General features: G+C 43.3%; 3 protein-coding genes across 6 annotated transcripts in view; 2 read left to right on the top strand and 1 right to left on the bottom strand.

The window, feature by feature from the left end:
- The window catches only part of LIPA (lipase A, lysosomal acid type), a 277,601-nt gene that overhangs the window by 158,063 nt on the left and 106,162 nt on the right, over positions 1-13,376 (bottom strand). For 2 of the 3 annotated variants that reach the window (XM_070487565.1, XM_070487572.1), the window contains exon 1: positions 91-1,700. The exons of the other annotated variant lie outside the window; for it this stretch is intronic. The gene's annotated coding sequence lies outside the window, so the exon portion shown is untranslated. Of the gene's footprint in view, positions 1-90; positions 1,701-13,376 lie in introns of those variants that run through there. 3 annotated transcript variants of the gene reach the window in all.
- The window catches only part of LOC106844993 (interferon-induced protein with tetratricopeptide repeats 1B-like), a 16,915-nt gene continuing 3,576 nt past the window's right edge, over positions 38-13,376 (top strand). The window contains exons 1-2 of one of the 2 annotated variants that reach the window (XM_070487522.1): positions 97-178; positions 8,327-8,471. Coding sequence is in view for 1 of the 2 variants with exons in the window: in XM_044754571.2 (XP_044610506.2) it covers positions 174-178 (5 nt within the window). In the remaining variant the exon portion in view is untranslated. Of the gene's footprint in view, positions 179-8,326; positions 8,472-13,376 lie in introns of both variants that reach the window. The other variant, XM_044754571.2, reaches the window with a different exon arrangement.
- The window catches only part of LOC106845003 (interferon-induced protein with tetratricopeptide repeats 1-like), a 22,597-nt gene continuing 17,552 nt past the window's right edge, over positions 8,332-13,376 (top strand). Inside the window, exon 1 of the mRNA XM_070487509.1 lies at positions 8,332-8,471. The gene's annotated coding sequence lies outside the window, so the exon portion shown is untranslated. The remainder of the gene's footprint in view (positions 8,472-13,376) is intronic.

Below are 13,376 nucleotides of genomic sequence, written 5' to 3'. Positions count from 1 at the left end.
TTCATAACAGCTCAGAAACAGCGAGAAAGCATCAGCTGATGCATTCCTACCACCCCCACTTTCCCTTTATATAGCTCCTGCAGCACTTACTTGAGCCAGACTGGAAAGATTTCCGAAGAGCAAATCGGCTTGGATCCCGGCTTTTCAGAAGAGCAGAGAAACAGATCGCAGTCATGAGGTCAGTGAAATACCAATGTATAAGCATTCTTGATCTTGAATGCAAACTGTAAGCTGTTTCTCTGGTGTAGGCATGTTTCTGAGTTGTCCTGTTGTTTATGGACTAAACATACCTTTATCAGTATAGGCACTTTTTATTCCTGTGGTTTTTTTCTAGTATACACACTCAAGCTCCCTAAGCTTCTAGAACTGTTCACTGGGTGGAGCTGGGAGGCAGAAGCTGGGATGTGAGAGAGGCTTGGCAGGAGTGGGTGGATCCACTCAAGCACAATGTTTGCTGATTCAAAGTTAGATGAAGGGACTTACTTTCTATGGGCTTTTCTGTTGTTGCTGTTTTCTTTGAAAGGATTAAGAGGTTTTCTTCTTGTTATTTTAAAAGAAAGCATTTCTCTTCAGCAGATATTATTACAGATGGAATTGGTAGAGCAAACCCAACTCACATTGAGTAGAATTTTGCCCTGCAAGTCTCATCACTTCAAGGTGGGAAGTGGAAGAAATGATTCCCACAGTTGGGCGTTTTTCTATTTCTTTTGTAAAAACAAAACCCAAAATATAGTTTACTTTATATTGCTCTGATGAGAGCTGGCTAGCAGCAGGAAATAATTTCTCTTCAAAAGATAATGACCTAATCTCTTTTCTAATACTGATCTCATCTCTAGTGATGGAAAGCAGATCAAGGGATGCCTGGGGATGGTCGAGGGTGGGGTTGGGATAGACTAGGAAGGCACACCCGGGACTCTTTGTGGGTGATACAAAGAGCCTATAAAAAGATAGTGGTAGTGGTTACATGTGTATACACATTTCTCAAAACTCATCAAATTATATACTTAAAATGGGTACACTTTATTGTATGCAAAGTATAATCTTAGTAACTTGATTTTAAAAATGCATATACACACGCTCAAATTCTGCCATCAGATGGAGCCTCAGGAAAGATAGAGATGAGAGAAAAAGAAGGCTTTCCCACCAAACATCTATGGGGAGGGATTGAGGGCTTGATTGCCTGGGGATGGAGGATCCTAGTGACCACTCAGTGACTGAGAGAAGGAAGACCCAAGGGTTCCCAAATGCTCTGCAGGCTCATATTTGGGGATGGTAAGAGGAATTCACTGCCAAGTGCCCCAGGTTAAGCTTTTCTACATAATGGATTCCTGGTCATGAGTGATGTTAAATGTGCCTGCATGAGTGGGGTTGACCAGAAAACCTGGCGATGCCCAGCACCTTGACAGCGAGTCTGCCCAAGAGGTTTTGCAGTGACCTGTGCTTGGGTGTGTCACAGCCCCCTGACCTGAAGAGGCCCAAGAGAGGCTCTCTGGACTATGCTTGACTGAAGCTCACATCAAGGTGCCACTGTTCCCAGAGGCCATCGGCTCAGAGGCAGGTTAGGCTGCTCCTCCCACCAGTGCTAAAAATTGCCAAAGAGGAAAACCACCTGGGGAAAGGCCTGGACCTGCTTGCTGATGGACATCCTCCTCTGCCCCATCCACTGAGTGCCTGGATCTCTCTCACACACACAGATACACACACTAAAAATGATAATGCCAATACTAACGCTAACAACTAATTTCTTATTCTGCTTGGTCATTAGCTCACTTTTTCTTGATCTTTGATTATATTACCTCAGCATTCTCACTATAGTTCTATAAGTAGAACTATAATAATTATTATATTTATATGAAAATATAATATAAAAATTATATAAAAGTATATTAGGTATAAAAATATAAATTTATATAGATATAAAAATATATTTTATGTATTTATACAATAATATAAACATTACTGTCATATCACAAATGAAGTATTTGGAAATTGGAGTTAATTGTTTAAAGTCAGACAGCTAGAAAATGGTAGAACTGGTTCATCAAACAGGTCCTCTGATGTTACGCTTTGCAATCACAAAGGCATATAAGAATGAACTATCTTACTGCTCTTTATTTATTCAGTTTTGCAAAGGAATGGGAACCTAGAAAATTTTAACTGCTTAGCATCCTATTTAGAGAGTAAAGACAGATCTTTGATGACATTTCACCTCATAGTGTGTCTATGGCTCAAAATCTCAAACCTGAAAGACAATCCATGTCAGGGAGGACGCACCCATATTCAAAGAAAAGAAAATCTCTCCTGCTTGGTGCCAAAGCAGCCAAGCATTATTGTTCAGATTATTCACTGTCTGAGGGGACAAGGCATAGGAATGAAATCTACTGCATGATTGGCTCACCATGTTTGCCTAAGTCTCTTATCTTAGACTTCTCATCTTACATAAGATTCTCAGACTCACAGACTCAGATAGCCAAGGCAGAAAGTTTCGAAACAGGTTTTCAAGTCAGAGAATCCAGTCTCCAGAGATCACTTGTGAGAAAGAATTGGCAAAATAATAATGTGGAGGAAAGAACAATGAAAGGGCTAAGATGTATTTCAAGGAAGTTCTAGAAGATAAACCCAACAACCCAGGTTGTTGGCAATCTCAAAGAACCATCTGGATGATACACCCAAGGAGCTAGGCCACAGAGCTGAGTCCTGAAAACTGGTTTGTTAAAGTTATCTTTGCCAAGAAACTTCAAGAAGTTAAGGAAAAAACTGAAGGAGGGAGGTTAAAGAAAAAGCGTTGGAGAATCTTATGAACAACAGATAATGCTTTTTAATGAAGTCTTACAAAGAGTTTCTTAAGTAAAGCTAGCTACCTGTGCTCTCTACTGCCATCATCTGTTACTTCTAAGCAAGTTCTACCTTGAATATAAAGTCTTCCTTAGACACAAGCACACAGATATCTTTCAAAAAGAGATATTCATTGGGATATATACAGGGAAGGAATGGCAGAGAGAATAGCATTTCTAAGCTCCTTTTGAACAGAGATACATACATATATTCCCTACATACAGCCAAAGATCACTGTGCCCAGAAGATAAGGGCAAGTTTCTTATTGAACTACCTAAGATGTAAAAGCTGCACACTCAAGAAACTGGTGTCTCCCAAGACATCTGCTACTTCCATCAAAGTGGGTGGGGGGAAGCAAGCATCTCACAGTAGAAGCCTATATCTAGAGCTGTGCTGTCCAATACCATAGTGACTATGTGGCTATTTACATTAATTAAAATAAAATCTAAAATTGAGTTCTTCAGATGCGCTAGTTACATTTCTTTTTTTTTTGAGGACGATTAGCCCTGAGCTAACTACTGCCAGTCCTCCTCTTTTTCGCTAAGGAAGCCTGGCCCTGAGCTAACATTGGTGCCCATCTTCCTCTACTTTATATATGGGATGCCTACCACAGCATGGTGTGCCAAGCAGTGCCCTGTCTGCACCTGGGATCCGAACCAGCGAACCCCGGGCTGCCGAGAGGCAGAACGTGCAAACTTAACCGCTGCGCCACCGGGATGGCCCCTGCACTAGTTACATTTCACGTGCTCAACAGTAACCTGTAGCTGGTGGCCACTGCATTAGACAGGACAGATTTAGAACATTTCCATCATCGCAGAAAGTTCTTTTGGAACCAATATAGTGTTTCTCAGTCTTGGCACTGTTACCATTTTAGGCCAGACAATTCTTTGTTGTGAGGGGCTGTTCTGTGCATTGTAGTGATGTTTAGCAACAGCCCTGGCCTCTACTCACTAGACATCAGTACCACCCCTACTAACAGTTGTGACAATCAAAAATGTCTCCAGACATTGACAAATACCCCCTGAGTAGGGTGCAAAACTGCTTTTAGAGTAATGACCTGCTGCAGTAGGGAGGGGCCAAGCCCCAGGAAGAGGCAATACCCTAGACCTCAATACAGAGAGGCTGACTGAACTGGAAGCTAAGAGTGTCTAATGAGAGGCCAGGCACCCCTACACCTGATTCCACCACCACTTCAGGATCTCAACACAGAAAAGCAATCTCGAAAATTCCATAATTCAATAAATGGGGAAACATGGAATTATCCTCAAATCAGGAATATAACTTTTTATTTTCCTTCAGGTAGGAGATCAATAACATGACCCAAGAAGTTTCCTATGAGCCTCAGGGGAAAAAAAATGTACTTATGTGTCTCTGCCTCCCAGTAGATAGCAAGCCACTTGAGAGGAGGGAACGTCTCCCTTATCATTTTACCTACAGATGCCAGCAGGGGTCCCATGCATAACACAGATGAGCACTACTGGTTTGCTGAACATTTGAACTGATAAGGAGTTCCTGGCAACAAATGCTGTCCTGGGAGCTTGGGGTACTACTTGTGGAGATCTCCTACCATCTATCCAATTATTTTCACCAAAAGAACCTTAAACATTCATGAAATTGTCAGAGTTGTGAGAATAATGGGTGCTGAGCCATGTTCTTTTCAGTCCATTTAATTAAGGATCATAAATATCAGTTGCAACTGCAAAATATCCTTATTCCTCTTCGCTCCCTTTGGTGGATAAGTTCTCCTTAAGTCCCAAGTATTTCAGAGATATTTAAAAACAGTGACCTCACAATACTCACATGCATTAAGGCAGCAGACTATGTGATGTCTTATACCTAGCTCAGAAGAGGAAATTCTCTCTAAAATGTATGTAGATGATTCCAGGTGAATTAATCTTGATATGGAAAAAGGAACTGAGGGGCTGGCCTGGTGGCACAGAGGTTAGGTTCAGGCACTTCACTTCAATGGCCCGGGGTTAACCAGTTCAGATCCCAGGCACGGATGTAGGCAACGCTTATCAAGCCATGCTGTGGCAGGCGTCACACATATAAAGTAGAGGAAGATGGGCACGGATGTTAACTCAGGGCTAATCTTCCTTAAAAAAAAAAAAAAAAAAAGGAACTGAGAATCTTTGTAGTAAGAATCAAAAATCTGAGGCCAGCACCTTGGCTGAGGGATTAAGTTCAGTGCACTCCACCTTGGCAGCCTGGGTTCACAGGTTCAGATCCCTGGCACAGACCTATACGACTCATCAGCCATTCTGTGGCAACAACCCACAGAGAAGACAGAGGAAGACTGGCACAGATGTTAGCTCAGGGTGAATCTTCCTCAGCAAAAATAAATAAATAAATAAATAATCTAGGTGAACCCTCTTATCTAACCCTTGAGGAAGTGAGACTTATGGAGGCTAAGGATCCTATCAAGATCACTCAGCTTATCTGTTACAGAGCTTGCTCTCAAATTCTGAAGTCTGTATTCAAATTCTGATTCAAGTAGGAACACTGTCAGTGACAATAAATTTCCTTCTCCAGTTGCTATTGTTCTTTCATATTTGTAAACACATACACATACTGTCAGCTATTTCCTTTGTCCTTAATGATGCTTTATCCTGTGAGTCATGGGTCTGTTTATCCCAAGGACATACACTGCAACTACAGAATGTTGCCCCTTGTGCCCAGTTCCAGAAGGATAGGCCAGGCCCCCGGAGAAGGGGGCGGGGGGCGCTACCAATGACACCCAAGGCAGAGAGCCTGGATGAATGGAACCAAGGGTGTCAGCTAAAGGTGAGACGAGCTACCTACTCTCACCTGCTTAGCAGCCAAATTAAGACCTCAACAGAAGCCTGTGCTTGCCCAGAGGAACCACTGCAACTCAAGCGAACTTCTGGACCCTTCCAATGTGTTTGACCAAATGCATATGCTGGAAGAGTGTGATGTCACTGCACCACACTTTACACTGGTAGGTGTAGAGGCTCTTTATACATATATACACCAACAAGGGTACCTGATCAGCCAACTCATTGAGAGGAATTGGGTATAATCTAGCTCTGCATCTCTGGTTCTCTGAGTCCAATCTGTCCCCAGCTGGTATTTTGCCTGCCCTTGGAAAAGTAAGGAGCAGATCTCACCTACAGACCATTGAACAACTGATGAGCTTCAGGAGGTACACCTGCCAAGACACCTGAAACAAACTCAGGCTTGAGTAGACACTAATGATATACACCACATCTTGGGGCCCCTATCATAGAAAACTTTCTATTTCCAGAGTAGTAATTTGGTGGTCAGCTGGCACTTTCACAGTCATATATTCCCTCTTCTCTGCTTCTGCAGGATTACTGTGACTTGAGATATGAGAGCTGGTTTGGCAGTCCCAGGCCAAAGTCTTCCGGAAGCCTTAGCGTGTACAGCCAACATCACTGCACACTGCACAAGTAGCCACAAAAACTTCCCTTCCGGGGCCAGGCCTGGTCACACCACACAATCTTGAGGCTATTCTCTGAGTGGGCAGCCAGAAAGACTAGGATTATGCCAAACACTTCAGCTTAAAGATCAAGAGTTAACCCAAGAAGTTTTTTCTGTACCTCAGGAAAAGATAAACATCCCATCCTCTGTGATTACAAAATGACACATCTACTCCTTTTGTTACAATTAAATTAAATGCTTATGGATCTGTCTCTCCTGCTAGATGGTAAGTCACCTGAGAAGAGGAAATATATCATAACCAGGTCCATACAGAGTGCCTGGCATGTAGCTAATGATCATTTATGGTTTGCTGCCTTTAAAATGATTTAGAACTAATGGCAACAAAGGCTGCCTTGGACATGTCAACAATATGTTTGGATCACAGGCTTCTTAAACATCTTTAGGCTTCCCAGAGCCTTGGGAATGACACAAGTAGTAGAACTTGTTTTTTCAGCCCAATTTAGAATTCTAAATTTCAGTTGCAACCAGAAAATATCTTCACCTCTTCTCATTTCTCTTAGTAGACATGGATTCCCCAAGTCCCAAGATAGTTCAGACAAGTCTAAAAACTATTTGCCTTCGTTTCTCATAGGCATTATAGCAGCAGACTATGCAGTGTCTTGAACCTAATTCAACGGTACAAATGATCTTTAAATGTACATTGACAATCCCAAGTGAATGAATGCTTGACATCTAAAAATGAGAATTCAGTTAGAACTGGAATATGTGGGAGTCAGCCAGAAATGAAAAGCTTAGTGTGCCAAAGATAGCCGTCAAGACTCCTGGAATGGTATGAAAATTACTGGACCTTTCACACTAGCATAGTTCTTGGTGGCTGAGTATTTTCTCTGTGGATGTGATTGGCACATGTTTGCGAACATGAGTAATCTCCAAAGCAAACGTCAGCCTTGCTGTGTAGAGGTCAAAGCAGTTTGATCTGTGATTCCTTTATCATAATGTGTGGATTACAAAGGTGCACACAGGGACACCAAGGCACAGAGAAATGAAGTTACTGACTCCGAGCCTCATAGAAAGATAGGTTTGTACTGGGAATAAGTACCTCTCCACCCTTCCATAGCATTTAGGCCTGAGAGGGACCGAGGAATCATCTAAGAAAGTACCTCTCAAACTTTAACACAGGAACAGATTACCTGGACATCTCATTAAAAGGAAGACTAATTTACTAGGTCTGCGGAGGGGCCTGAGAGTCTGCGTTTCTAACAAGCTTCAGTTGATGCTGATGGGGCTGGTCCACAGACCATACTCTGAGTGGCAAAAGCCTAGCTCAGTCTTTTCAAACCATGATTGCACAATAAAATTACCTTGGAATTTCTTTTGTTTGAATTACTGATAATACCGATCCTGGGCCTCACTCCCATAGATCCCAATTCATTAGACTGGAGATCAGCTTAGGCATCAGTTTTTTGTTCTGTTTTTTAAGATTCTCAGGGAATTTTCTAGTTTGCAGCCAGGGTTGCAAACCACTGTGCAAGGCCAGCCTTTTGACTTAACTCACAAGGCAACTCAGAAAGTTTAAATTAAATCAAATTCACCCAGCTTGTCAGTCAAACACAGATCTGGTCCTGGAATCCTCATATTGAACTCATACTTCAGTGCCTAAATTTCATTTCTTCAAGTAGGAACCCTATCCATTAGAAACCAGTTTCCCTCGGTCTTTCCTCTGTGTAGAAACACACACTCACACACGCACACGCAGACACACTAACACTCACTGTTGGCGGTTTCCTCTTTCCTTAATGCTGCTCTGTCTTGTGTGGTTCATGAGTCTGTTTATGCCAAAGACACACTGAGTAAGATTCTGACAACCTAATCAGCTGGCCAGAGGCCCAGAGAAACAGGACCACTGCCAAATTCATAGTGATCGCGCAATCAACACACACTCTGTTTCTCTGACAAACTGTCACTAAGCAATAATTTTATGCACAAGATACCCAAAGCCATGCTGCTGTCAGTGCAAATGCTAAACCTCATGTCAGTGTTTGCTTATGTTTCCATCCCTTTCTTTCAGAGTTGAGTTAGGGCTGGTGCCTTGCAGAAAATATTTTCACCTGAAGACTCAACGGGCCTACTGGAAGCCTCCCATGTGATACAGAACTAGAAGAGAGCTGAGAGGAAGTGAGCCCCTTCCAAAAATCTCTTCTCTGCCCACACAGGTCGGTCCCTCCTATGGAAGGGCTGGATGCCTACTGCCCAAGAGGCTTTGCCAGGCTCTGTGCTTGTCCAGGGCTCCCTGACCTGGGCCCTAAGGTGGGACTAAGATTGCCCTTGCCTGGAGCTCACAGCAGAACACCCTGTCTCAGCAGCTGCACAGTAAGAGTCATGACATGAGGCACCTCTTGGTGCTCACTGGGAAATGTTAGAATGGGGAAGGGCTTCAGCTACAGATCAGCGCAGTGCAGACTGCCAGCTGCACAGATGGAGGGACTTGTCACACATCATGAAAGCAACACCCACAATTACTGAATGCTCTTCAATGAAACATACTTTACATGCATTATCCCATTTCATCTCACCACAACCCCATGAGGGAAGTCCTATTACTGCCTGACTCATAGGTAAGAAAATGTAGCTTAGAACGGTGAATTAGCTAGTCCACGATCACACAGCTGGCAAGCGGCAAACTCTAGTTCTAGTTCTAGTTCTAGTAATGAATCTAGACACCTTGACTCCAGGTGGCCTTCACCACTGAGCAAAGCTGTCTCATGTGCACAAAAGCAAACGAAGGTGAAACGTCTTACTATTTCTCATTGTGTCCAAGCTGAGGAAGAGGGAAAGGAACCTCAGGAAAAATATCCCATTGGCCCATATCCTGAAAAGGACTGTTCTATAATGGAGCTTTACCCTCTTGTACTCAGAACACAGAGCCCTAAGATGTTGAGACGGTATATGTCTGAGGAGTCCCTCCACCACCAGCCCATTCTGTCACGGGACAGGTCTAGGAGGTTCGTTCTAATGCCCTAGGTTTGCTCATCTCCAGATGAAACAATGTTTGCCTAATAGTCACTCATCCCTTTAAGCAAACTGACACTCCCACAGGGGGCCAGGCTGGCCCTGGTTGCCTTTCCGTTGTTCCCTGGGTAGTTCCGCTGTCATTTCCACACTCCCATTATGCTTAGAGAGTTTCCCTGCCTACTTCTATAACTAGAGTAGACTTAGGGAGTGGGACTGGGATTCTCATTATTAGGCGATCTTGAGATTTATTGGGTTTGGGGAAGAATCTAGGGATCTAAACAATATCCTGTGCTTATAAGATGTCAAGTGGGCCAGCACACTCTTCCAGGGACTAGGAATGAGCAGATGTGGTCTACCTCAAGGTGCCTAAATCCCTCCTTGAACGAGAGACAGATGTTTTTCATTCACACAGAGAGAGATCTTACACCACACCTCTTCTCAAGCATGCCTTTCCCTAAGATATCTGCATATTTCAACTGGCAATACTTAAAATAGATATATTTCTTGTTTGGTATTCCTTTTCTGGGTGTTCCTTCTTGTCTATATGATCTTAGACCTTAGAAGGATCAGGGTACCTCTCTGTCTGCTGGATCAATCATGTAGAAGTTTCCTGAGGAGAAAGAAATAGAGCCCTGGACATCTGGGAACCAGCCCAGCACTATCAGATAGGCCTTGGTGTTGCTAGAACATGACCTGGCATTCATAGAAAGGACTCAGTGTTCTCCTGTAGCACACAAACAATTTCACATGACATCAACATCAGACAAGCCCACCTTGAGACCACGGTGGATGAAGACAAAAACAAGACCACTCCATAATCTTGTCTGAACATAGAGAAGAATATTGACCTTGTTCAGTTGGGTCCAAACAGCCCACTATCCTGCCTAATATGAGTGACTGCTACTTCTTTTCAAACCAAACCTTTAGCATTGGTCTAGTCTTCCTTCCTTCTGAATAAGATTTATTAAGATACCCAAACATAGAATCATTCCTGCTTCCTGACAGCATCAATTCTGAACAAAGCCTTCCTTCCTTATACCCTCCTTAGAGCCACCTAACACAAGCTCAAACTTGAGAAGTCCTTTCTAATACCTTTATTGAGACATCCGATGGTTCCCTGTGGTATCTGTCCTTCCTTGCTGCAATGGGGAATATATCCAACTTGCTCAACCATAGACTGGTTCCTGGTGGTCTTTAGTTAGAGGAGTTGATGTTGACAACATTCAGTTCTCACTGTAGACACCTTCCCTCATCCATCACTAATTACAGCAAAGCAAGACCAGCCAGAGGTCCAAGATAGATTTGGAAATTTCCGACCATCAGAAAAAACACCGAGGGGCCACCCCTGTGGCCGAGCAGTCAAGTTTGCCGTGCTGTGCTTCAGTGGCCCAGGGTTTCGCCGGTTCGGATCCTGGGCGTGGACATGGCACTGCTCATCAGGCCATGTTGAGGTGGCGTCCCACATGCCACAACTAGAAGGACCCACAACTGAAAAAAATACACAGCTATGTACTGGGGGGATTCAGGGAGAAAAAGAAAAAGAAAAAACACTGAAACAGTTAAAGAAATATCTAATATCTAACCTGCATGGGCATTTCAGTCCATAGTAACTAAAAGCTCACAGGAAACATTTTTGAAAAGTCTCTTTCTCTCAGTGTTTTAGCAATTCTCTCTTTATAATTAAAGTACTGTCTAGACCAACAAAAGTACATAACCTGAATTTCAACAGATGATATCTGAGATTTAGAAAAGTATATACAATTTTAACTTTTTCTGATCATCTCTCTTAGTTAGGATGATGCAAGCTGTTATCACACATTAACTCTGAAACATAACTTAGGAGATAACATAAAAGTTTACTTCTCACTCACGTAAAAGGAAAAATAGGGGGCCGGCCTGGTGGCACAGTGGTTAAGTGTGCACGTTCCACTTTGGCAGCCCAGGGTTCCCTGGTTCGGATCCCAGGTATAGACATGGCACTGCTTGACAAGCCATGCTGTGGCAGGCATCCCACATATAAAGTAGAGGAAGATGGGCATGGATGTTAGCTCAGGGCCAGTCTTCCTTGGCAAAAAGAGGAGGATTGGCAGCAGATATTAGCTCAGGGCTAATCTTCCTCAAAAAAAAAAAAAAAAAAAGATGGTGGAGTCAAAAGAAAATAAAGAGTCTTAGTCCATGAATCACTGTATGGGGGAGAGCCAGCTGCCAATCAGGAATACCTATTTTTCCTTTTTTTTTTTTTTGAAAATATTCTGTGATACTTGAAAAAGTGGCCCTGACGTGCTACGTAGGTATATTTGCCTCCGTGTCCTCAACCAATTATCTTACTTTCCATACTTGACATCTCTTCTACCCATGAGGCCTAAGGGAAGATCCCAGAGGGGACCTTTGTGAATTTTTCTTTATCCCAATATCTAGCAAAAATAAATTTTTATGTAAATCCTATCATCCTGGCTCATAACATCTAATCATAATTAATCACAAAACAGACGATGAAACATTCTCTTCTGAAAATAAAGGAAGAGAGAAAATTCACAAAATCCAGGTGAGCAGAGGATTCTCAGGCTTATTGCTCCTCTGTGAATACAGCTGGCACTCAATATGGCCTCTCATCTCCTTCCAAGTTTCCCCCTCAAAAAAACTTCACACTCTCCCAAGCTATCCTCACCGGATCTTAGGGGTGACATCTTGACCTGAGTTTGTAACAGTCACCATCCCCAAAGGAGTTGGAATCAGGAAGAACTTTTTGACCCAAATGCTCCCGTTCTGCTCACTGCAGTCTATGGTATGATGAGGACAGACATTGCTCAGGGAAGATTGCCCACACAGAGAGACATGACCTGAGGGAGCTGCTAAAATATTTTGGGATAAACCATTCCAGGTACTCTAAACATGTACCCCAATCTCTGCCCATCCAAAGCATTTGTGAGAAGTAGAAAGAGGCCCTCCTTCTTCTGGGTGATCTAATGAGGGCCAGAGTGTCATGAATTGATGAGTGGAAAGTATACTATACTGGCTTTCAGCCCTCACTGGGACTGCAGAACTTCAGGTGTACGACTTGAACAACTTTACAGGGCTGCCCTGCCAACCTGTCAGAAGAAAATTCTTGTTCTTTCTATCATTATTTTGTATAGATTGTCATTCATAAACATGTGTCATTTTTCACCTTCTTCTTGGCTTGGGCCCTGGGTAGACTATGGAGTAGAATTTTGTCACAGAGGTATCCTCACTCTCTGTAATAGGAACCCTGAGAACCTAAAGTCCTCCTGTTACTTAGTGAGCACACAGAATTTAGTGTTACTATGAAATTACAAGTATGTGCATGTGTGTGGTGACCACACCCCCCTATGACCTATGTATGTGGCAGATACACGTTAGTCGTCAGGCATTTCCCTGGGTCCTTTTCCTGTAAGGTATTTTGGTTAATGAGCCTGAGTGGAAGGAGGAGCTCACTTGGCTTCTCTGTCCCTGTACCACTGGGATCAGGGGTATTTTAATGTGGGTTTTATTCAGACTAGGATACTCCAGAGCTCCCTTAGGCTGCCTTAGGTCAGGAGGTTCTACAAACGTAACTATAGGCCACTACAAAATCTCTTGGGGAGCCTCGCTATTACAGCTGGGGGAGAAGGAGGGCTTGCAGACATCACTAACATCATTTTATGACCTGCAGTCCATTATATTAAAAAGAGAGACCCAGAGACTTTGTGATAAATTCCATTGCAATCCCTCACTTGCAGTCTCTTTGCAATACAAGTGTAGATGTGTGCTGGAGAGGAATCCTGCAGGAGGGCCGTTTTTATTGTACGCCTTTCTTCTCCCACTGATTGTAACCTCAGATGGGAGAACTCTATTAGGTGAGAACCCTTTTGAGCAGAAAACGTTTTCTGCAGTTCACCAGTTCTAACCAAACCATGCAAAAAAGGAACATATTTGTGGCCGGCCTGGTGGTGCAGCGGTAAAGTGTGCACGTTCGGCTTCAGTGGCCCAGGGTTCGCTGGTTCGGATTCCAGGTGTGGACAAGGTACCGCTTGGCAAGCCATGCTGTGGTAGGCGTCCCACATATAAAGTAGAGGAAGATGGGCACGGATATTAGCTCAGGGCCAGTC

The sequence above is a fragment of the Equus asinus genome, chromosome 2, assembly GCF_041296235.1.
Source record: "Equus asinus isolate D_3611 breed Donkey chromosome 2, EquAss-T2T_v2, whole genome shotgun sequence".
In the NCBI taxonomy this organism is placed as follows: Eukaryota; Metazoa; Chordata; class Mammalia; order Perissodactyla; family Equidae; genus Equus; species Equus asinus.
This window is presented reverse-complemented; position numbering and strand designations above follow the sequence as displayed.